This window comes from Felis catus, chromosome E2 (genome assembly GCF_018350175.1).
Source record: "Felis catus isolate Fca126 chromosome E2, F.catus_Fca126_mat1.0, whole genome shotgun sequence".
Classification (NCBI taxonomy): Eukaryota; Metazoa; Chordata; class Mammalia; order Carnivora; family Felidae; genus Felis; species Felis catus.
Window position 1 is genome coordinate 47156319 of NC_058382.1, and position 24546 is coordinate 47180864.

Sequence of the window (24546 nt, forward strand, 5' to 3'; positions counted from 1 at the left end):
CTCCTAGGTGAGATCTTTTTTTTTAAGTTACTTTTTTTTTGATGTTTATTTATTTTGAGAGAGAGAGAGAGAGAGATAGCGAGGGAAGGGCAGAGAGAGAGAGGGAGAGAGAGAATCCCAAGCAGGCTCTGCACTGTTAGACCAGACATGTCATGACCTGAGCCAACACCCGAGAGTCAGATGTTTAACCAACTGAGCCGCCCAGGTGCCCCTTAAGTTTTTATTTTCATTCCAGTTAGTTAACACACAACATTATATTAATTTTAAGTATACAATACAGTGATTCAATAATTCTGTACATCAGTTGGTGCTTATCATGACAAGTGCACTCCTTAATCCCCATCACCTATTTATTAACCCACTCCTTCACCCACCTCCCCTCTTCAGTTCGTACTCTATAATTAAGAATCTGTTTTTTGATTCTCTTTATCTCTATCTCTATCTCTTTTCCCCTTTGCTTATTTGTCTTGTTTCTTAAATTCCAAATATGAGTGAAATCATATTTGGCATTTGACTTTCTCTGACCAACATATTTTGCTGAGCATTATACCCTCTCGTTCTATCCATGTCGTTGCAACTGGCAAAATTTCATTCTTTTTTGTGGTTGAATAATATTCCATTGTATATGGAATATACCATATCTTCTTTATCCATTGGTCAGTTGATGGTCATTTGGGCTGCTTCCGTATCTCAGCTAATTGTAAATAATGCTGCTATAAACATAGGAGTGCATGTATCCCTTTGAATTACTCTCCTTGTATTCTTTGTGTAAATACCCAGTAGTGCAATTGCTGGATCATAAGACAGTTCTATTTTGAAGTTTTTCAGGAACCTCAGGGGTGCCTGGGTGGCTCAGTTGGTTAAGCGTCCAACTTCAGCTGAGCTCCTGATCTCGTGGTTCATGGGTTTGAGCCCCACATCAGGCTCTGTGCTGACAGCCCAGAGCCTGGAGCTAGCTTCAGATTCTGTGTGTATCTCTGTCTCTGCCCCTCCCCTGCTCAGACACTGTCTCTCTCTCTGTCTCAAAAATAAACATTTAAAAATCTAATAAAAAAAAGTTTTTAAGGAACCTCCATACTGTTTTCCACAGTGGCTGCACCAGTTTGCATTTCCTTGGTGAGATCTTAAGTCAGTCATACCTGAACCTGGGATCCAAGGCAAAGCCAGCCACCTGAGGCCATACTGTGGGTAGGCAAAGGCAGGTAGCAGGGAGAGTGAACAACACATATAAGCTCTCCAAGAGTCCTCTACTGGAGGGATGGAGACTCTTCTCTTTCCAGGACTTTCTGACACCAGAAAGTTTAAATGAATGAAGGATCAGTATTGAATTTTGGAGTTCTTCCTTGGACATCTGTCAATATTTATTTTAAAGGTCAGTTCCATATTATTCACGTCCTGACCTACAGCAAGATCTCATAACACTCCTGGGTTTTTTTTTTGTCTGAAAAATGTCTTTATTTCTCCCATACTCTTATTTTTTATAATGGCAAAAATACATATAACATTAAATTTGCCATCTTAATCACATTTAAGTGTACATTTTAGTCATGTTAAGTTATATTCACATTGTTGTGCAACAGATCTTTAGAACATTCTCATCTTGCAAAACCAAAACTCTATATCAATGAAACACTAATGCCTTTTTACCACTACATTTTTTAAATTGATGCAGACTTCCCTATGAAACAGACTATACTTTCCACTACCATTTTATGTGTCCTATCCAAAGCTTTCATGTTACCTGGATGTTCTATTAGGAATGGCACTATCCAGGTCCCAGCTGGCCTGGCATAGAGTGATCCTTTTTGTTTTATTTATTTAGAGAGAGAGAGAGAGAGAGAGCAAAGAGAGCAGGTGGGGTAGAGGCAGAGAGAGAGAGAGAGAGAGAGAGAATCCCAAGAAGGCTTTGCACTGTTGGCTCAGAGCCTGATCCAGGGCTTGAACTCATAAACCACAAGATTGTGACCTGAGCCCAAGTCAGACACCTAACCAACTGAGCCACTCTGGCACCCCATAGAGTGAGCTTTTGAGCCTCTGCAGTGCCCACACCTGGATCATATGGTGATTACCCTATATTCCTCCAGCTGTCCCCTGCCCTGCCCACCTTCATGCTGCAGTCTCCTCTTCCTGACAACTCTGAAATCACATAACTCTCCCTTGATGTCCAGATGACTAACTGCTCCTCCTCGACCACATCTTCCTACCTTCTCTTAGTTACAGCCTCCTGCTTCGGGGTAAAAAGCCAAAGTCCTTGCCCGAGGACTACAAGCCCCCCATGATGCTACCACCCACTGACCTCTCACCTCATGTCCCCCTACTCTCTCCATCACCTATCCCTCTAACCACATGACCTCCCCATGTTGTCTCCCCAAAGTCTGGTCACCAGCTAGTTCCCCTGTCTACAGATACCTAGAGACACTACAGCATGGCTCACTCCCTGCTCAGAGACACCTTCTCAGTGGGGCCAACCTGTCCATTCTATTTATAATGACAACCCCATCCCCCCATACACCCCCATTCCCCTCTTGCTGCTCTGTGTCTTCCATAGCACCTATCAACTGTTAACATTGTCTGCAAGTGACTACTTAGGCTCTTTGTCTGTCTCACCCCACTGTAAGGTCAGCTCAATGGCAGCAAGGATTCATGTCTGTGGGGTTTTTTGTTCCACTGTCCCCAGCACTTAGGATAGTGCCTAGCACATAGTAGGTGCCCCATCAATGACTGTCAATTGTTACAGGGCAGAAGGAGACAGGGCCTAGTACATAGTAGGTGCTCCATCAGTGACTGTTGATTGTTACAGGGCAGAAGGGCTGGAGGCTTTTGTGCACATTCTACATGAGGATGCTAAGTCTGCCACATTTTTTTATTATTTTAATATTTTTAAATTGACATATAATTGACATACTTTAAAACTCACTGTTTAAAGTATACAGTTCAGTGGTTTAAAAATAGTGGTGGTTGGGCCACCATCCCCACTAATTCCAGAATATTTGTCTCACTCTAAAAAGAAACCCCATATCCACTAGCACTCACTCCCCATCCTCCTTCCCTCAGCCCCTGGCACCTACTATTCTTCTCTGTTTCTCTGGATTCACCAGTTCTAGACATTTGGCAACTTAAATGTTTGTTTATTTATTTTGAGACAGAAAGAGAGAGAGAGAGAGAGAGAGTGTGTGTGTGTGTGTGTGTGTGTGTGTGAGAGAGAGAGAGAGAGAGAGCAGGGGGAGGTGCAGAGAGGGAGGGAGAGAGAGAATCCCAAGCAGGCTCTGCACTGTCAGCACAAAGCCCAACATGGGGTCAATCCCACAAATGTAAGATCAGGACCTGAACCAAAATCAGTGGGATGCCTAACCGACTGAGCCACCCAGGTTCCCTGAGAGTCAGAATTTTAGAAAGCACTGTTCCCCCATATCCTCATCCCGCCCTGCTCCTTTCCCATCCGCCCAGATACTGAAGCACTTGCAGGAGCAGAAAGACAGCCAGTGCCTGCACGTGGAGGAGTACCAGAACCTGGTGAAGGACCTGCGCATGGAGCTAGAGGCCGTGTCCGAACAGAAGAAGAACATCATGAAGGGTGAGCCAGGGAGCAGTGGGGGCCGGGCGGGAGGCAGAAGGAAGCCGGAGCCCCCCTCTGAGCGAGAAGCACATGCCCCATCCCGCTGTAGACATGATGAAGCTGGAGCTGGACCTGCACGGGCTGCGGGAGGAGACATCCGCCCACATGGAGAGGAAGGATAAGGAGGTCATCATCCTGCAACGGCGGCTGCAGGAGCTACAGATCCAGATCACTGAGACCCAGAAGCTGGGTTTGAAGAAAGACAAGGTAAGGCAAGAGGAGCCCTCTGGGTAGAGCCACCAGTGGGACAGGTGAGAGGCTGGACCCCAGCCAGAGCAGGCCCTGCAGCTCTGTACCCACGCCCTGTGACAGCCCAGGGACAGTCAACACAGGAGCAGTGAGGCTGTGGGGTCCTTAGGCCCAGAGGCAATTCTGAGCATTTCTTTGGGATTTCTCATAGCACATAATAAATAAATAAAATACTTTTGTTTGTACTTGATAGTGGAAAGAAATTCTGGAATGAAATATGGCCTTTTATAGCAACGTGGATGGAACTGGAGAGTGTTATGCTAAGTGAAATAAGTCATACAGAGAAAGACAGATACCATATGTTTTCACTCTTATGTGGATCCTGAGAAACTTAACGGAAGACCATGGGGGAGGGGAAGGAAGAACAAAAATAAAAGTTAGAGAGGGAGGGAGCCAAAGCATAAGAGACTCTTAAAAACTGAGAATAAACTGAGGGTTGATGGGGGGTGGGAGGGAGGGGAGGGTGGGTGACGGGTATTGAGGAGGGCACCTGTTGGGATGAGCACTGGGTGTTGTGTGGAAACCAATTTGACAATAAATTTCATATTTAAAAAAAAAAAGAAATTCTGTAAGGTAAACTTATTATGAATTTCAAGAAATTTCAATTTATAAAATGACAAATATCTTATGAATATGCAAATCAGGCAGTTTGAAAATACTAATGGAACTATGCCTTGGAAGATCTATAATTGCCAACATAAGTCAAGGTCCTGGAAAAGCCTACGAATGGAAGTAAGGACAGAAAGGTTGTGAAACCAATGCAAGCTTGTGTAGTCAGTGCTATTCCAACTCTAAACTTCCATCAGAGCTAATAGAAATCATCCAACCCCTTGACTGGCTGGTCATTCAAACCTCCCATTTGAAGGTCTAGAGGGGATCCCTTAGTCAAAATGGAAATATCAGAGAGATGACCACAAGAGGCAAGGAGTCTGGGTAAACAGCTTTGAGTCATTCATATATTCAGTCAACAAATATTTTTGAGTTCCTGTGGTATGCCAAGCACCATTCTAGGCATTAAGAATACAATAACACAGGGGTGCCTGGGTGGCTCAGCTGGTTAAGCGTCTGACTCAGTTTTAGCTCAGGTCATGATCTTACGTTCCTGGGATTGAGGCCTTTGTCAGGCTCTGCACTGATGGCCTGGAGCCTGCTTGGGATTCTCTCTCTCCCTCTCTCTCTCTGCCCCTTCCATGCTCAAGCTCTTCCCCTCTCTGTCTCTCTCTCTCTCTGTCTCTCTCTCTCTCTCTCTCTCTCTCTCTCAAAATAAATAAGTACACATTTTTAAAAAGAATATAATAACACATGCAACATCCCTACTCCCCTGGAGGTTACATTCTAATACCAAGAGACAGACGATAAACAAATCACAGAACTCATATATAATATAATGCCAATATCAGATACTGATAAATTCTTACAACAGCTTTGTGGCTATTTCACACAGGGTGGGCAGGGAAGGCCTCTGTGATAAGGTAACATTTGGGCAGAGATTTGAATGAAGTGAGGGAGCCACCCAGGCAAAGGTCTTAAGGAAGAATATTCCAGGCAGAGGGAGTAGCAAGTGCAAGAGCCCCCTTATACGGCAGTCTGCTTAGAATATTCTAGGAGATAGGCTGAAGGCAAGAGGGGTAGGGGTGCCATGAGGTGAGGTCAGACCAGAACATGAGCATCCTGGGAGGTCATTGTGAGGACTTTGGCCTTTTACTAAGTGAATGCGGCTAGCGGAGGGTTTGAGTAGAGGCAGAACGAGATCTGACTTAAACTTTCAGAGACCCCACCCTCCACCCCTTCCCTGGCTGCTGCGTTGAGGGCAGCCTGAGTTAAGGCAGGAAGCAGAGGGAGGAGACTACTGTGATGTCCACACAAGAGAAGATGGTGCCTGGAGAGGACTCTAGACAATCTCTAACTGGCCTCACCAGGGCACTACTGAGGCCTCTATCAGCATCCACATTTTGCTTTCCTCAGATCCTCCAAGAGAAAGATGAGATGTTGCACGAGCTTGAGAAGGAATTGGCCCAGGTTCAGAACAGCCTCATGAAAAAGGAGATGGAGTTGGAGAAGCAGCAACGAATGACAACAGAACTTGAAATCACCATCCAGGAGGTGAAGCAGGATAAGTCCAAGGCAGAGTGTGGAGCCCTGCAGGCTGAGATCCAGAAGCTCAAGGACTGTCTTGAAGACGCTCAACAGCAACAGAAGCTGATTGGTGAGGCCCCGGCAAGCGGTGTCCCTGTCCCCAGCACACTTCAAACCCACAGGGCCAGAGCAGTCCCCTTTTTTCTCTAACAGGCCACTTTCCTCTCCTTCCTCCACTTCTTCACTCCAAACCTTCAGTGACCTCAGGGTACATCTCCCAGGGATCACAATGCCCTCTCAAGCTCCTGCACGCACCCCTAACTGGGAAAGTGGACTACTGAGCTCACATGCCCGCCGCCTTCCCAACTGCCTCAGGTGAAGGTCTTCTCCTCTCCCCATCCTGGGGAGGACAGGTCTCCATATTCTGCTTCAGTGCACTGCTTTCCTCCCCATCTTCTCCAGGACCTTCATCATACAATTTACCTCTCCCCTCCCTGGTTTAGACACATTCTCTCCCCTTTTTTTTTGCCTCCAAATGCATCCTTTCTGTGCAGCCTGCACTGTCAATTGTGTCCTTGCTCCGCTGCTGAGACTACTTTCTCAGAGGTGGCCGATAACTTGTTGCCCTGGGTAAGGGGTTCCTCTTGGGGTGATGAAAAATGATCAGAAATTAGACACTGATTATGGTTGCACACCTTTGAGAGTATTCCAGAAGCCACGGACCTGTATGCTTTAAGGAGTTCAATTTTATGTTATGTGAGTGACATATCAATTTCGGGAGAAGAAAGGGTCCCAAGTGTAGCCTCCTTCCTCCCCTCCTGTAACAGTGTGTGTCTGTGTGTGGTTGGGCTCCCACATTCAACCATTGTTTCCCAGCTTTGGAGACATAACAGGTCTCTTCTTTCACAAACGTCACCATTGTTTCCTCTTTTCCCTCCTTCTCTGGCAGTAGTCACTTGCCCCTTACATTCTGCCCTCCTCCCTCTGCTCTAGTTCTCTGGACAACTCTAGAACCTAGAGCCCTCACCCTGACTTGGCACCTGTGGTCACTCGTTTTGGAGAGCAGCCCGCTCTGGGCTTTAGCCTTCTAATTCTTCATTCCCAAAACTGAAACTGTTCTCTTCCCTGCTTAAAAACAGAAAATCTTCCTTCTTCTTCCAAGTTATATAATTATTTCTGTAGTGATACCATCTTTCTTCCGGTCTCCAAGGCTGAAAAACAGAGACTAGGGTGAGGTTGAAGTTAGAAACAAGAGTAGAAACTTTAGTATATAGGAGCATATTCTGGTGTAGAGAAACTCCGGTAAGCAACGTATTTGAGGTTTCTCCCTTTACACCCAGTGGGGGCAAAGGAATGGACTAAAAAGATATTTGTAGGAAGTCTTTCCCCATTTAATACATTCTAGTTTTCCTAAAATAGTCTTTTCTTTATGCCAGGTCCCTGCTCAAGAACCCACTAAATTAACTCTGAACATTCTCTCTGGCTTTCCAAGTCCTCCAAAGCCCTCTCTTGTCCGTGTACCTGCTCAGCTGTCTCCCGGCACCCCTTCCCACTTTTCTTTCCAATCAAACCAGTCTCTTCCCATCCTCTTCCCACATGCCTCCCCTGTTCCCTTCCCATGTGTTTGCTCTAACAATCCCCTCATCTGGAATTCCTTTCCTCCTCCTTATTCTCAGGCTCAGCGCAACCTCTATTCCTCCATAAGTCCATCCCCACCAATCTTGCTTCACAGGAGTTCACAGTGAGTGCACGCTTACTGTGTCCTCTATGTCATGTGGGCCACTCTGTCTCCCTGACTAGACTCTAAACTCCATTAGGGTCAGGATTTGTCCATAATGACAGGATGAGTCACATAAGAGATACCAAGCAGTTTATATTGATTTGTTGAACTTTAGTCCAGAAGCAGGCCATGGCTGGGGGATAGCTGAAGACAGATAATTTAGCAGAGTTCCTTAGGAGTGATAATGAAATGGAGAGAAATGAGGGCAGGTTGGAAATTGAGGTAGGGCACAAAATGAAGGAACAGATTGGTCTTATTTGGGAGTCTGGTCTTCATGCACACTCCCTCCTCACATGCACATGTGCCTGGCTTGTCCCCTGTGTTCTGCAGCTCAGCAAGCAGCCCAGTATAAAGAAGAGGCCCTTCTGGCAAAGAGTAACCTAGAGGATTCCCAGAGGAAACTGCAAAGCTACCTATTCATGGAGAAGCAGAAGACGGAGACCATCCAGGAGCTGCAGAGAGAACTTCAGAAGCTGCAGAAGGATTCCTTGATGGCCGGAGAGGAACTCGCGCCCAACAGGTACCACCACGCCACCTCTAGAGAGAGGCTCTGTCCGTTGCGAGCCAGCCGGGACACCGCGGCAGCTGCCCGGGAGTGGGCCAGCAAGCCCCGTGCGGGTGGCTCATGATCCGCCAACATAGACGCTGAGTCTGTCCTCCTGTTGTTGCCATGTTGCTTTAGGAAACGGATAGAGGAGCTGACGTCAGAACTCTCTGAGGCCCGGAGGAAGCTTGAACATTCAGAGAAGGAAAAGAGGCAGTTTCAGAAGACAACAGCTGAGCAGGACGCGAAGCTGACTGACCTGCTAGATCGTCTAAAACTCCTTCAACACCAGGTATAAAGGGCAAGCAGGCTGCCAGCTCAAGCATTTGCTCTGCTCCAGATTAAATATATTAGTCTTTATTTGGGAAGATGCCACCACCAATCCATTCAAACTCATTGTCCAGAGTTTGTGTTAGAAAGCTAAGCCAGCCTGTCAGCTCTAGTTCCCATGACCAATAATAAGCATTTTCAAGGGCTAAGCTTAAAAACAGTCAGAGGACAATGTTGGGTTTTTTTTTATAGGATTCAAAAGCCATCCTTGTCAGTCATTTTTAAGTCTTTGATCTCTGAATTATTCTTTCTGTGCTTTTCTAAGATTTTTTTAAAAACTTTATTCAAAGAGGTTTTTATGTGGAAACATTTAGTGAGTAAGTGGGAGAGAAGGCTGATGCTGTGGGAACTGGATCTATAAATAAAATAAGTTGGTATATCTAATCGAACAAAAAAAAATGCTGAACATCAGAGGAATCTGTTATTATCTGTGCTAAATAACCAAGGAGTTGCCCTCATGTTTATTTCAGCCATTCCCTTTATACAATTGTCAGGGGAAGGGGGTTTTGTTTTGTTTTGTTTTTTGTTTTGTTTCAAAAGCGTAGAGCCTTAAGACTGTCTTTCAGGCCAGTCTCTTTACTTCTCAGCATAGGGAGCAAGCCTCCGCCAAAAGCAATGTAGAAGAGGAGCTTCAGGAGGTAACCAGATTACTGGAGGAGAAACGGGAGCAGTTGAAAAAGAGCAAAGAACAGGAGAAGTTGCTGGAGCAAGAGCTGGAGACATTCCGACAAGAGGAAAAAAGGAAAGAAAAGATGGTGAGAAGGAGAACCCAAGAAGAGCTGGGTCATGAATCCGGGCAAGACTTGAGCCCCACTGAGCCTAGTAGGATACAGAGGCCATGGGGACTCAAATCTCAGGAGAGAAGGGGGAGGGAAGGTGAGAAAGGCAAGTGAGGAGGAGAGAGAAGGCCCAAGAGAAGGCAGGCTGCAGGATGGAGCTACAGGCTGGGAAGGGGGAGCAGGCTTCTAAAGGAATCTGAGGTAACACCTCTTTTCTGGGCTTTGTTCTCTAATGGGGGAGCAGACAAAGGAAAATCTGAGAATATTGGAGGAGGAAAATGAGAATGTCAAAGCACAGTTAATGCAATATTCCACGCAACTGGATTCCTCTCTCAGCAAACAAAACGCCTCCCAGCAAATGATCCAAGAGCTAAATAATGAGGTGAGTTGGCAGAAACCCCGAGGGAGTAAGAAAGTTAAATGCTGTGACCCTTGACCTGAAATCGGACCTGTCTCTCCTCCACCACGGGAAACACAGCTAACGGCCCAGCCCACGTGCATCATCCGTGGTGCCTGTAGCGCCACTTCTCTCCTTGAAGTCGTAACCCTTACACACCCATTTGCTCAGCCAAAGAAATGTTTCTTCCACGTGTGGAAGGTCTTATTTAATATCTGCTGGAGCTCCCAAACTACCTGGGCTTTGGCAACAAGTATTCCACTACAGCATTTCAGACCGGAGTTGGGTGAGTCCATGGCTTGGAGCGCTTTGCTAGGGTACACTTCCAAAAATAGTGCCAAAGCTCAAAAAGGGGATGGGAAGAGAGATAGTTCTTTATCATCACACAAATGAAGAGGAAAGAAAAATGTAAATGGTACCTAACGTATTTAAGGTACTGTGCTTGACGTCAGGCATCATTTATTGACTGTCTATTTAAGTCCTTCACATGCCTTCCGTCTGCTTTACTCCCCGCAACATATAGATTTCTATGATCCTCATTTTACAGAGGAAAGAAAGGCTGAGCCTCAAAGTAACTGATTACTAAGTGATGAGCTGGACCAGTATTTGAACCTGGATCATCTAGCTCCAACACTAACCTCTTTCCCCTTCATCATGAATGTCAATACTTTCCCCCAACTGAATATATTTCATCTTTCTGCAAGAAACAAATACAGCGTCTTGATAGGTGGTCTCTCGGGTTGCAAATGAAAGACCAAGCAGCCGTCATTCCTTTATAATTTAAGAAGAAAAAATGTTAACCTTAAAAGACTATGGACTATGCAAAGTATAAGAATAGCACTGCCTAGTGGCGCCTGAGTGGCTCAGTCAGTTAAGCGTCTGACTTCAGCTCAGGTCATGATCTCTCTGTTCATGAGTTCGAGCCCCACATCAGGCTCTGTGCTAACAACGCAGAGCCTGGAACCTACTTTGGATTCTGTGTCTCCCTCTCTCTCTGCCCTCCCCCACTCACACTCTGTCTCTCTCTCTCTCTTAAAAATAAATAAACATTTAAAAAATAATTTAAAAAAGTAATAGCACTGCCCAATAGAACTTTCTGTGATGATGGAAACATTCTATATTAGAGCTCTCTTGTATACTGTATCTACTAGCCACATGTGGCTGTTGAGTGCTTGGAATATGGATTAGTATGACTAAGGAACTGAATTTTTTTTTAATTGTTTGAATATTTATTTTTGAGAGAGAGAGAAACAGACAGAACGGGGAAGGGCAGAGAGAGATGGAGACACAGAATCTGAAGCAGGCACCAGGCTCCGAGCTGTCAGCACAGAGCCTGACACAGGGCTCGAACCCACAAACTGCAAGATAATGACCTGAGCTGAAGTCGCTCAACCAACTGAGCCATCCAGGCGCCCCAGGAACTGAATTTTTAATTTTAATATTAACTAATTTTAGTTTTATTTAAATGTAACTAGCCTCATGTGGCTAGTGGCTACCATATTAGACAACACAGAGGCTGACATTTCTGGAGTTTTGTCCCCCAAAGATATAAATCTCTCCTTTGCTGTGGTCCAGAGTTGATCTTTGAATTACTGAGATCCCTAAGGAACCTCCCTAAATATAAAGGGTATTACCTAAATATTTAATATACACCTGTTATCACATTTGCCAAAAGAAAGATAGCCATTAGAAGTAAAAAGTATTAATTTAAGAATTCCTTTGAGGGGCGCCTGGGTGGCGCAGTCGGTTAAGCGTCTGACTTCAGCCAGGTCACGATCTCACAGTCGGTGAGTTCGAGCCCCGCGTCAGGCTCTGGGCTGATGGCTCAGAGCCTGGAGCCTGTTTCCAATTCTGTGTCTCCGTCTCTCTCTGCCCCTCCCCTGTTCATGCTCTGTCTCTCTCTGTCCCAAAAATAAATAAAACGTTGAAAAAAAAATTTAAAAAAAAAAGAATTCCTTTGATGGAAACCAGGAGGCTAGAGGGGTTTTTTTGGTGTGTAAGCATGTTCAACTTTTTAAAAGAATACCTCACATATAGTAGACGTATTATCAATTGAAACAGTCATTAGAAAGAGGTTTAGTTTCACATTCTAAAATGCATTTTCTTTCATCAGCACTCCATGTCTTAATTTTCAAATTTCCCATCTGAAAGCAATAGATCCTGAGATTTTTTTTTCATCTCTTTGATTCTAGGACATTTCTCCACCATATTTTATAATTAATTACTGTTAATAAGAAAGTTAATTTATTTTATATATTTATTATGTATTTGGACATTTTACTGAACTCACTTCTAAGCAGTAATAATTTTTCAGTTGTTTCTCATGGATTTTTTAGGTGGATGGTTATGTCATTTGCAAGCAACAACAATTCTCTAAACTTTTTTTTAATATTTATTCTTTTTTTTTCCTTATTGCATTAGATAGTACCTGTAATTTAGTGTTCAACAGTAGGATCCTTTTCTTGCTTTGAACATTAATGGAACCCATCTGTTTCAGTATGATGTTCTTTATAATGTGGTGAATGAAATTAATTGATTGATCCTAATTTGGGCCCATCATTACATTCCTAGTATGAGTTCTAACTGTGTGTCATGTATTACTCTTTTAATACAATACTTGGACTATTCTAGGAAGTAAAATAAGGCCAGTATGATGGAAGTGTAGTAATCGAGGAGGATATTGGTATAGGATGAAAGTAGAAACATAGTTAGGGGTGGACATTATGGTCTCTATTAAGCAATTGGGGGTTTTATTATTAGAGCAATGAAAGGACATTGATTGATGACATTTCCTCAGAAGAGCAGGTGAGGTGATTTGATCTAAGTTTTCAAAACATAACTGTGACTAACGTGTGGAAATGGATTGCAGAGAGGAGTAGGTATGGAAGTGAGGAGGCTATTGCCGTTCAAGCTAGAGTTTTAGCAAATTCATGATGTGTTTTGGCAGCAAAATTAACCAGACTTACAATGGACTGAATGTGAGAAGAGAGGAATCAGGATGACTTAGTGGAACTCACCTGTAAAACCTTCCGGGCCTAATGCCTTTAGCCAGGGAGAGAGTATATCTTTATGAGAACTCTTATCAAAACTCCTTGATTCTATAATTTATGTATAACTACGTATATGTCTCCAGTACCTTTCTCCAAGCTAAACCACTGATGTTAGAGAAATTTAAAATAGAGCCTCCAAACTCCAGTGGACTTTTAGTTCTTAACAGCCTTCCCAACTTACCCCTTTCTCCTTAAAAAAGCATATCTCTCCTTTGTCCCCCAGACTTGCCTATGGTTTTGCCACAGCTTGTTTGTCCTGGATTGCAATTCTCTTTCATTCCCAAATAAACCCATCTTTTGCTGGTAAAATTTTAAAAAATAAATAAAGCAATAAATAAATAAATAATATAAATAATAAATAATACATATTTATTGCATATAAATAAATAATACAAAATTAATTTAATTAAGCTTCTATTTTAGCTTCTAGCATCATTGTGATTTATGTCCCACCCTTCTTTTCAATATCTCACCTCTGTGGTTACACATCTTGATTTGGCCACCATTTATTGAAAACTTACAATGAATCACATACAGTGATTCCCCTGGTTTACTGGGGAGACCCAGATGACTTCATGTTTTCAGAAGTCCCCAAAAAAGATGCACTTCTTTTTCCAGAAGACCAAATTATTCTATCTTTAGAAATGGTTTCACTCCCAGGACATGTAAATATAGGGTCAGAAGTGCAATCTAACACTTCTCATCTCACTAATTCCTAGAGTCAAAGATACTCAAAATTCCATCTGAAACAATAATAAACTTCAAGCCCTGAGCAGCTACTGAAGAAAACTCAACAGAGTGTGTTTCTGTGTATATGGCCACATAGAAGATGTGGGTGTATTGAAATACTAAAGAACATATAAAATACCAAAGAACAGAAGTTGGGCATGTGAATTTCTAAGGTCTCTCTCCTATTTCTGGACTTGGAAGTAGATCTCTGCCCTGTACTTAGAAATATTTAATAAGATGGCTAGTTACTTAGCATGTTCATGATCATACAGCTATATAGTAATGTATACCTTACTAAGCCCTTTTTACCTACATAATCTCATTTGATCATCACCAAAACTCTGCAAAACCATTGAAAGTATCCTGGTTTGCAGAAGAGGAAACTGAGGCTAAGAGAGATTAAGTAAATGACAGAACCTGGACCTCTAACTCCAGATCTTAATTCCTTTTAGCTTTGGCATGAATACTAAGTTTACAACAAGGACTTTGGTTTTTAAACACACTTCTACCATAACTATATGTTCAGTGTATCCCTAATTCCAAACATTGCTATGTATAATATTACATTCAATCAAAAAAATTATTTAGCATTTACTGAGCACATATTATGTGCCATGCCCTGAGCTATATAGGCAGTGGTGATACAGCAGTGAAGGAAGCACACACAGTCCCACTCTCATGGTGTATCAAGTCTAGTGGATTATGTCAGGAACTAAGAAAGGCACAAAATGTACAAATGAAATGTTGTATCATGTCTCTTAACCTAGAATTGAGTTCCAGCTCTTTATCAAAGGCTACAGAGTCTGTGAAAGGGACTATTCATGTGCTTGATACATCATGGTCCAGTACTGCCAGCACTCTTTGTATCTGGGGGACTTGCTAACTTAGAAGGGGAGTGTCAGGGGAGGGGTGAAGAAGAGCCTGGAAAGGCAGCTGTTCCTTTTATAACAGTGAGAGGAGGGTGTAGGCCTTATCACAGACTGCTCTGCAGGCTAGCGCAGAGAGAAGAGAGCCCAGCTCTTATCCATTTCCTACAGACAGAGAATGTCTCTACTGGCATAAATCTTGACAGTGATATTTCCCCTCCCTAAAGCTCGTCCTTCAGAAGGAGGCCTTAGAGAGTCTGCAGGTCCAGCTGGACAAGACTGTGCAGAAAGAGAAGCAATATCTCCAGACCATGGTCAGTAAAGAAGCCTATGAGGAATTGTCCAGAAAGTCACTCGCCTGCCAAGATGACCTGACACAAGCTCTGGAGAAGGTAAGCCATACCCTCTCATCTCCAGGACTGTTTTGGGCAAAGAAACATCTGAGTAGCATGAGAGATGTAAGAGTCAATCCCCTGCATGACTGGCTGCCACCAGGACCATCTGCAAACCCTTGCACAACCTGGGATATCCTTCCAGAGAAGGCCTGCTTCCTCTTAATGAGGCTTCTTTTGAGGGGAGGAAGGGGAGGCAAAGATGGAGGCCAAATCCAATCAGTCTTTCTGGCCACAAGTAACCCAGGGGCGAGGTTTTCCCAAAACCTAGATTGTCTGGGTAATTTGTGCCCCACTCGGTACCAATCATGCCTAGCTGATCAGTTCATAGAATTGGAAAAAGAGGAAACAGGAAGAAAGGGAGGATGTACAAAAACAACCATTGTCACTTCTCACCCCTCTCTGGGACCCTAGGCAAGTGACTGGGTGTCTCTGCCACCCTGAACAGAGAGGATGGGGAGGGACTGGAATGCTTCTCCATTCAGCACCCAACAGAAAGGGCTAAATGGCTTTGACAGCCATTCTCATCCCCTTTGTCTTTGTGGAAGCTCAATCATGCGACCTCGGAGACCAAGAGCCTGCACCGAAGCTTGGCACAAGCCCAAGAGAGGAAAGTTCAGCTGGAAGATGAAATCATTGCTTATGAGGAAAGGATGAAAAAGCTCAACGTGGAATTAAGAAAACTGCAGGGGTTCCATGAGCAGAGCGAGCTAGAGGTAGGAAGCAGTCAGGAGCTCAGGCTGTCTTCCTGTTCCAGGTCGCCAAGGTCTCCTCTTGCCCCTCGATCTCTTTAGCACTGAGCCATTCCCCTCAGCTGACCGGTTCCCTCCCTCCACTTGGCTGGCTCAGCGAGCCTCAGGCAGAGGAGGCAACGGTCAGAGCGGGGGCGCCCTCTGCTGGTACTGGAAGTAAACTGCCCCCGAGGAGTCCCCAAAGCTGAGAAAGCTCTCTTAGGCCTTGTCATGGGTGCTCTGGGGTCAGGGCCATAAGCCGGGGTCTCCCTTCTCACTTTGCGCCCCTGAGCAGGTGCATGCCTTCGACAAGAAGCTGGAGGAGATGAGCAACCAGGTGCTGCAGTGGCAGAAGCAGCACCAGAGCGACCTCAAGATGCTGGCAGCTAAAGAGGAGCAGCTTAGGGCCTTCCAGGAGGAAATGGCCGCCCTGAAGGAGAACCTCCTGGCAGACGAGAAAGAGGTGGGTACTCCTCGCTTCTGACACCTCCTCCCAGACCCTCCCAACACATCCACGACCACCAGGATACCAAACAGCCCTTGTGGGGATGGGGGCACCTAAGAGCTAGGCAAGGACACCCCCAGCCCACACTCTATTCAGTGTGAAGCAGGGTCTCAATGTTCTAAGTCCCCTAGCAGTTGTCTCAACCCAACTGTCTTCCTGTGCCTTTGTTGACAGCGATATTGAGCAGAACAAAGGCCTATTCCAGGGAAGAGAGTGCCATCTCCCTGTCAGGTATACCACCTGCCCTGACTTAGATAACCCACAGGGCAGTCCCCCTCCAGAGCCCATCCTGACACTTTCACCTACCCTGTAGTAGAATCTGCTAAGAGATCTTTGGGCATGCCCTATGCCCTGGTCCCTGAGCAGTGAAGTGCATGGTAGGAGGCCACAGGATATCTCAGGGTAGCCACAGGGCCTTAGCTTGCATTAAAAAAAGGGCATCCATTCCTCAAGATATTTGTTTTTCCACCTGTTAAAAAAAAAAAGCGGCTTAATGTATTGCTTTTGTAGAACAAACTGTTTTAATTCCTTTGCCCAAAAATCATTATTGTAAGCACACATGTGTCCTTTGTCTCTACTGTAAATGGTGCCCTGGCAGAGATGTCACCTTGTGTGCCTGTACTGCTAGAGGCAGAGGTTCTGCTGTGGCAGTCCCAACTCTGGCCTAGGGGTTGGATGGCAGAATCAATGTTTCTTCTTCCAGGAAGAGAGAAGAGGCCTGATTTAGAAGTAAGGAGATGACAGGCCTATGCTCCCACCCCTAACCATCTCCTTTTCTTCTTGTACCAAAGCCCTGTTGTGTGCCCCAGAGGTCTGCACCTAAAAATACTACCTGTAGGCTGCACCAAGAGAATGATCAGATTATGTCCAACATGGAGCAATGGGCAAAAGAGCAGAAGTAAGTAAAGGAGAAAAAAGTAAGGCAGGGTTCCAGGGCCTGGGCTGAGCTGAGAACCTGCACACACACTGCCCTCTGGGGACATGGATCCAGTATCAGCCCACATTCAGAGGCTGGGAATAAGATGCAGGGGCCTCAACTAGTCAGTCAGAATCAGAACGATCTGCTGACTTAGAAACAGAGTAGCTCCAGGATAAAAGAGATGCTTTGCTGTGGGTCATAGTCCCTCTTCCCAACCTGGAATCTGGCTTCGCTGCCTGAATCCCATGAAGTCACCTGAGATCATGGTGATCTTGCATGGGAGTTTGAGAATGGAGGGTCCCCTTAATTGCCAGGTGCTAGGGAGGCTCTAGCTCTGGGGACTGGGTAATGAACAGGGTCTAGGGTTCAGCAGACACCTTACTGAAAACACCAACAACCCATCCATCCAGCTCATGCCCTTCTACATGGAGGTCTGGGAACTGTTTCTCTTTTGGATTTTACTACAGGATCGCCAATGAGAAACTAGGAAACAGGCTCCGTGAACAAGTCAAATATATTGCCAAGCTAACTGGAGAAAAAGAGTAAGTCATCCCACACCACCCAGGCTGCTGCTTGGGCCCCAAGGAGAAGGTTCAGGCACAAGCCAGGGCTGGCTTTTCCATTAGATACATGCATCTGACCTCAGGAAAGAGTTGGGGCTTTGGGAAGATTCTGAGTAGTGAATCCACATTTATGTGACCTTGGGCACATCACTACCTCTTTGGGCCTTTGTTCCCTCACCAACAATACAGGAAGGGGTTAATGGTCCCTATGCCCCTTCTCACTGTTACCTTCTGCGATTATCAGAGGTCAAAAATTCTAAGAAGGAAACATGAACTGAAAGTTAGACACTACTAGTTAGGGTAGAGACTAAGCTGCTGTAACAAAGAGACCTCCGAATGAAGGAATGTAGAACATGGAAGGAACATCCCTAGGAAGTAAACAGTCCAGGGTGGTGGGGTTCCTCTGTCTCACATGGTCATTTGGGAACAGAGGTTCCTTCTACTTGCTGCTCCAACCTCCCCTGTGGCCTTATTTCACCCTCCTGGTCAAAGCTGGGTCAGCAGAGTGCAGTGTAGGAGGAGTGTTGGAAGTTTGGGAACAGAAGTGAACATATGGACGTCTAAAACCAAGACTTTGGAGATGGTACAGGTAACAGGTCATGATAAGCTCCAGGGCAATGTTTCTCAACCCTTTGTCAGGGAACACTTAGAAAATAACCACATTTGTTTGGCACAGTGGAAGGATTTGGGATGGGTTGTTTATGACAAAGTTGACCAACCAGTGGCTGCCCCAAGAGCTGGGGGTGTCCATATCTCAGCCCCAGTTGGAAAGCTCTGAGCTGTGACCTTAGGAGGGTGGCTGAGTTTAAGAAGATAAGATCATTGGAATACAGAAGTCAAGCAACTGAGAGGCCAGGACTTGGACAGAAAGTACAGGATGTTGAAGACACTTGGGAATGCTGAAACAAGTGGACCAAAGAAAGTAGCAGAGAGCCAGGGAATGAGGGCATGGTGAGGATCCCTCCTCCAGGCCCAGTGGCATATGGAGTATGGCAATGACATGTGGGGCTCCAAGGGAATAAGTGTCTTGGACACCAGCCAGGTTTATAGAGAGCAAGAGGACAAACCACAGTCCCAGAGAAGTTGGGAATGAATTTTTTGATTTCTTCTAGAAAAGACCATGAAATTTTTCACTAGGACAAAAGCATTTTCTGAAAGGGATTAACTGAAAGAAAAATTGTAAGAATCTGAAGGTAACAGAAAAAAGCATTTCATCCTTTTTCTTATATTGTGCCCAGTTCCAGGAAGTTCTGTTTCACAAAGAACTCATTCTTAAGTGAACCCATTTGAAGGAAAACCATCTTCTAATAATAATAATAATGCAAATACTATTTGTCAGTTTCCTGTGTAAGACACTGATCTAAGTGATTCATATGTATTAATTTATTTAATCTTCATAAGAAACCATGAGTTCAGTACCATTAAAATCATAAAACCATAAAAAACTGTCATGGGAGAAGAAAGAGAGGAACCCAAAGGCTAAATAACTCATGAGTAGTAAATGGCAGAGCCAGAATTCCAACTCAGGAAGTCTAGTTCCAGAGCCCACTGTCACCCACTGCCCTGAGCATTGGTTTAGAGAAATATGACCATTTATTGAGCCACAGGAGATATGCTAAGTTCTTTCACCTCACCTACATTGCTGCCACCATTTCCTCATCTGTAAAATGGGGATAAGTTACTTGTCCAAGCTCTCAACAGAGCTGGGATCCCCTGTGCTCTCAACCTTCCAGCAAAGGAAGGCAAAAGAACCTGGACTTTGGCATCAGAACTGGAGGAGAGTGTTTCCCAGGTATGGCCAGCCGGGACAGCCCGAGCACATGCGATTGTTCATAATAGCCTTCTGGCTCTTCAAATCCAGTTTCTGTCATTTGTCAAACTGGATCTTTCTATGAAGCACAGAAGGCAGATCAGACTTAATTATCCCCATCTGACAGATAGGAAAACAGGCCCTGAGCTGACATGACACAGTGGCTCGGGAGTTGAAGCAGACTGAACATCCTCTGTCCTTTCCTCAGCCACCTCCACAATGTAATGGTCCATCTGCAGCAAGAAAACAAGAAACTGAAGACTGAGATAGAGGAGAAGAAGGTGAAAACCGGGCACCCAAGGCTATACACCAAAGCCCTATGCCCGAGCAAAACGGAGCCCATACCAAAGGGAAAAGTGTGTGCCACCTTGGGCTGGAGGGGGATGTCCCAGGACATGAACCAAAGAATGGACATCACCAAGTTTGTTGGGATACCCCACTGTTCAGGTATTCTGCCATTTATCTTTTGCTACTTATGTGATATCATCTCACTTAGTCCCATGGTTCAAAAAAAAAAAAAAAATAGCAACAGCCTGATGCTATTTTTCAAGAGATCATTGCATTGGGAATTCAAAGTGGGAGCTGGGGGACAGATCTTTTGCTCAGCTACTCTAGACCAAAGATAATTGTTTCTTGATCTGTAGAGAGAAGAGGTAAGTGAATTAAGGCTCGTTCTGATCTAAGACTCTTTGACGATACCCAAGTGCATCATATGTCAGACCCATCCCTCTTCCTGACCCAGTCCCTTTTGGGAAGTGTAGGGACAAGGAAGGAACAGGCAGAATAGACATCTTCCTCCCATAATATGTTCAGAAAACCCCAAAAGAGCACCCCAGCCCCCTGTTCAGCCTGGGTCCACGGCTACCTTTTCTGTCACCTATAGACTCCATATTACCCCCAAGGGAAGAAGTCACCCCACAGCTGAGATGCCTGGCCATGAGGCCAGTCCTTCAGGAATCACCTCATTAATTTCTCCTCAAATCAAGACTATCATTTCCTCCCTGTTCCCTCAGGTTCCTCATATTGCTAGAATCAGCGCCTTTGCCCTGAGCATCATTTCCACGCACGTTTTTCAGAGGACAGTGATTTCCCGCCCCTCTCTCTTGGATCAGCTCTTATGGGAATGCCTCAAGGTCCCAGCCTATTTTGCAAGATGCAAACATTTTATTGAGTTTTGTCCACTTTCTGCAGTGGAGTGAGCATTGGAACCGTACTACCATCTCCAGACCCAAACTCTAAAATAAAAACATGAGCATAGCAGTGTCAGTGAGCTCTCGGCGTCTTGCAGACATCTCTGCCCCCTCAAGCCCCCAGCAACATGTTCATCCTGTTTTCTTAGTATTCTAAAAGATACAGTCTCTCTCACATATATGGGGAAGCTCTAACTCCCAAAGCAAGCTTCTGGATTACCTGTATTAGTTTTTAAAACAACAAGAGATAATTAACTCCTTCTTTATTTCCATCTGTCTGCAATTTTAAGGAAAAAAAAATATCTAAAGACCTCAAAAAGGAAAGTGATCCTGAGACCCAAAAGAAAGGAAGAGAAATGAGTGATACATTTTCCAAATGGAAGAGGGAGAGAGAAGCATCTGCTTTCTCCTTGGCCGCCATATTCCATTTCTCCTTCTAATATTTTGTTTTTCTCCCCAGCCAGCTCAGTACAAGTAAAATTCCATTATAACAAACTCCAAGCACAACTAAACTATTTTATTGTGGCAAGATTTTGTTAAACTGAATATATGTCTGGAATATATATTCCTAGTCTGTAGGAGATTGACAGAAATAGCTACTAAGATAACGTTAGAGAAGGAAATGAAAGAGCTTGCATTTTGGGGTGGAGGACAGGAGAAGTGAAGGAAGAAACCCACTTCCTTGGTAAGGGGTTGGTAAGGATTCTTAAATATTCTTGCCTCACTCACAAAAGCCAAGAAAATTCATTCCAAATAGGAACATGTTGCATAGAATGCACATGCCAATACCTGGGAAAAGCAAATACAAGAGGTGCAGTTTGAGGCAGGAGTGACGGGCATCTCTGACAGTCTCTGCTGTGACAGTGTTGTTTGTTTGTTTATGTTTATTTTTAACTATGTACCCCCATTGGGTTTAGAGTAAAGATATATTTTCCAGAGTAAACAAAGATTGAAGAATCTGGTACTAATGAAATGGTTTCCTGCTTCTACCCTGTAGCCCATTCACTCAAACAAAAGTTCAGTGTCGTTAAAATCCCTACTACAATCCACTAAAAAAGACATTTAGTCTCTATATTTATGAAAAGGTTTCAGGGGCACCTGGTGGCTCGGTCGGTTAAGCGTCCGACTTCAGCTTAGGTCATGATCTCACGGTCCGTGAGTTCGAGCCCCACGTCGGGCTCTGTGCTGACAGCTCAGAGCCTGGAGCCTGTTTCAGATTCTGTGTCTCCCTCTCTCTCTGCCCCTCCCCTGTTCATGCTCTGTCTCTCTCTGTCTCAAAAATAAATAAATATTAAAAAAATAAATTAAAAAAAAAAGAAAAGGTTTCATATATTTTGGCCAAGATAATAATAGCTGGATACTTTTTTTTTTTTTTAAAGAGAGGGAAAGTGAGAATCTCAAGCAGGCTCCACACCCAGCATGGAGCCCAACATGGGGCTCAATCTCACAATTGTGAGATCATGACCTGACCAAGATCAAGAGTTGGATGCTCAACTGACTGAACCACCCAGGCGCCCCAATAGCTGGATACTTTGAATGTTGTACATTTTTTCAAAGTTATCTTTCACTTCCTGTGGGGTGACTACACCAGAGCATGGCAGGTAGTGGGTTACAGGGAGCAAAGGGCAGAGCAGGAAAACACAGATATGTCACCCCAGCCATCTGGCCCTGTGAGCCCAGCTAGGGAGGAGATCTGATGGGGTAGAGGAGTTGAACTTATAGAAATATAGTTTCTCTAAAGATAAGGCAAAGGGCAGGGAAGTTGAGTGTTGCCTAATTATAATTCTTTAAGAAATAACCAAAGGGGTTTCTAAAAGGTACTTTGAATAGCTGATATTAGAAATGGTCTCTGTAGGATATAGCGATGGTGGACACTTGTTCATTATAAATTTGTTCAAATGCATCAAATATGTACCACCAAGAGTGAAGCCTAATGTAAACTATGAGTTCGGTGGGATAATGTGTCAATGTAGGTTCATCAGTCGTAACAAGTGAACCACTCTGGTGGGGGATGTTGATGGTGGGGGAGGCTATGCGTGTGTGGGAGCAGTGGGTATATGGGAAATTTCTGTACTTCCTGCTCAATTTTGCTGCACACCGGAAACTGTCCTAAAAAGTAACCAAAAAAAAAAAAAAATTAGTGCTTCGGCCACCCATTGAGAAGATGTCACTCAGATTCTGATATCTGGGCCCACAGAATCCTTTGCAACAGATTCTCTTGGATCCACCTGGAGTATAATTTTCTCCACTGAGCTGAAGAAACCCAGAGCAAACATCAGCCCCCTCAGGCTGTCTTACTAAAGGGAAGGAGAAGTTCATTGGCATCACCATGTTGCCCCATAAGCACTTGTCTTTTGAGCCTTCTCTCCACAGCCCAACTGAGGCTGCAAGGACCTTGCAAAGGCTGAGACAGGACCTTGCAAACAAGCTCTGGAGTCCCCAGAACGAACCCCCATCTCAGCCCAAGACCCACAACTGCTGACATGTGTCTAAAGTACCATCAACTAGGCATTTAAGGATAGATGCCCATGACTGAGAGCAACAGGGGGCCCCCAGAAAGATGTCCAGTTCAACAGCCTCACTGTTCCTTCACACCAGGAGAAAACCTAAAAGCCAATCTCCAGAATCCCCTTCAGGGTTTTTGTCAAAGACATGCTTTTGTATCCCTGGGGGCAGAAATCAGTTATTATCTGAGGAAGAGGTGGTAAGAATCAGAATATTAAAGTGGGAAGGAACTTTAAGGTGGATCTGAATAGAAAGCATCCATAATTTAAAAGAAAATATTAGAGACAGAGGTCCAGACAGACTCTTGTGCAGAAGTTCCAACACCAAAACAGATTTGGGAAGTGCTGCTGGGGGGTGGGGAGCCTCCCCAAGCACCCTGTGGCACCTGTGTGTGGCAGGTGTCCTTGCAGGTGCTCCTTGTTTTTAAATAAGAAGTTTGGGTTGACCCATGGTTTTCATAATCTCTGGCTTCATGTTTGTGATCTAAGGAATCGGAAGGTAAGTTCATGACCAAGGTCACAGCCTGTGTGTTAGTAACAAAGCCATTCACTGGAACCTCCATTTTCCCCCGTTCTTCTGTATCCCAAGCCCACGTCTGTAAATAGATCACATACCCAGCTTACTTCTTTCCACAGAGCAGGTAGACACCTTCTGCTAGCCCTTCAACTCGGTGCCATGATTAGAAGCCTTCCCAGAGGGGCAGCCAGAAGCCCTTTCTTCACTCCAGAGCCATGAAAAATCCGTTTCTACCTGAATTCCCCATAAAGGCAGTTAGAGGTAAAAAGAATGGAAGTGGAGGTGGTAGCTGGTGCTGGCTGGCAAAGCCAAGCTTCCAAATTCATCTGTAAAATTGACTTAAATTTTAAATTCACATCCCAGGAACAAAGTGATAAAGGGAATAGAATTAATAGCAGCATGACCCCAAGGGGCTGGAGGTGAGTGCTGGCCTGGGATCAAGGTGCTTCTGAGCCCCAAGCCAACCCCAGCAGTGATTCAGCCCCGACACAGAACCTTGCAACCAGCACACCCAGCAGAAGCCCAACCCCAGGGGATCACAAAATAAAGACCGTGCGTGATGCAAAGGGCCAAATACCCAAAGAGCCACCTCAGCAGATACAGGCTGCTTAACGAGAGAAAAGCTTAGTGACTTCAGTGCAAGGATCATCCTTTACACAAAAATCAAGAAGCAGTATGTTTCACTAGTTTTGCCAATACAGCACCCTTACACACGCAGAGCAAACTTCTGCCATTCTGAGCAAGAGAGCAGCCAACCCACACCTGGGGAAGGGAAGAGGGCGCATGGCTACTCACCTCCCTCCCACTTGGCCGTTGGCCAGCCTTGTCCTGCCCACCAGCCTTGGGAACAGTGAGGCACCCTCAGAGTTTGGCCCGCCTAGTGCCCCAGGCCATTATCTGTCCCTGCCAGCTGTGTCCCACCCTGCCAACCCTCTTCTAAGAGGACTGCCTGGAGAACAGAAATAAGGTGAGGTGAGATTTTAGAAGGAGCCACCTAAA

The 24546-nt window shown here is 44.8% G+C and overlaps 1 protein-coding gene across 10 annotated transcripts in view; it reads left to right on the forward strand.

Moving 5' to 3' along the window:
- PMFBP1 (polyamine modulated factor 1 binding protein 1) overlaps positions 1 to 24546 on the forward strand; it is a 52222-nt gene that overhangs the window by 26050 nt on the left and 1626 nt on the right. For 3 of the 10 annotated variants that reach the window (XM_019819976.3, XM_045047202.1, XM_019819975.3), the window contains 14 exons: positions 3448 to 3574; positions 3666 to 3823; positions 5831 to 6071; positions 8052 to 8241; positions 8404 to 8557; positions 9183 to 9350; positions 9619 to 9756; positions 14644 to 14808; positions 15357 to 15524; positions 15835 to 16002; positions 16836 to 16942; positions 17431 to 17505; positions 19545 to 19783; positions 22724 to 23660. In XM_019819976.3, coding sequence (XP_019675535.2) covers positions 3448 to 3574; positions 3666 to 3823; positions 5831 to 6071; positions 8052 to 8241; positions 8404 to 8557; positions 9183 to 9350; positions 9619 to 9756; positions 14644 to 14808; positions 15357 to 15524; positions 15835 to 16002; positions 16836 to 16942; positions 17431 to 17505; positions 19545 to 19783; positions 22724 to 22827 — 2202 coding nt within the window. In that variant the 3' untranslated portion in view covers positions 22828 to 23660. The other 7 variants (XM_045047203.1, XM_019819977.3, XM_006941678.5 and 4 more) reach the window with 7 other exon arrangements.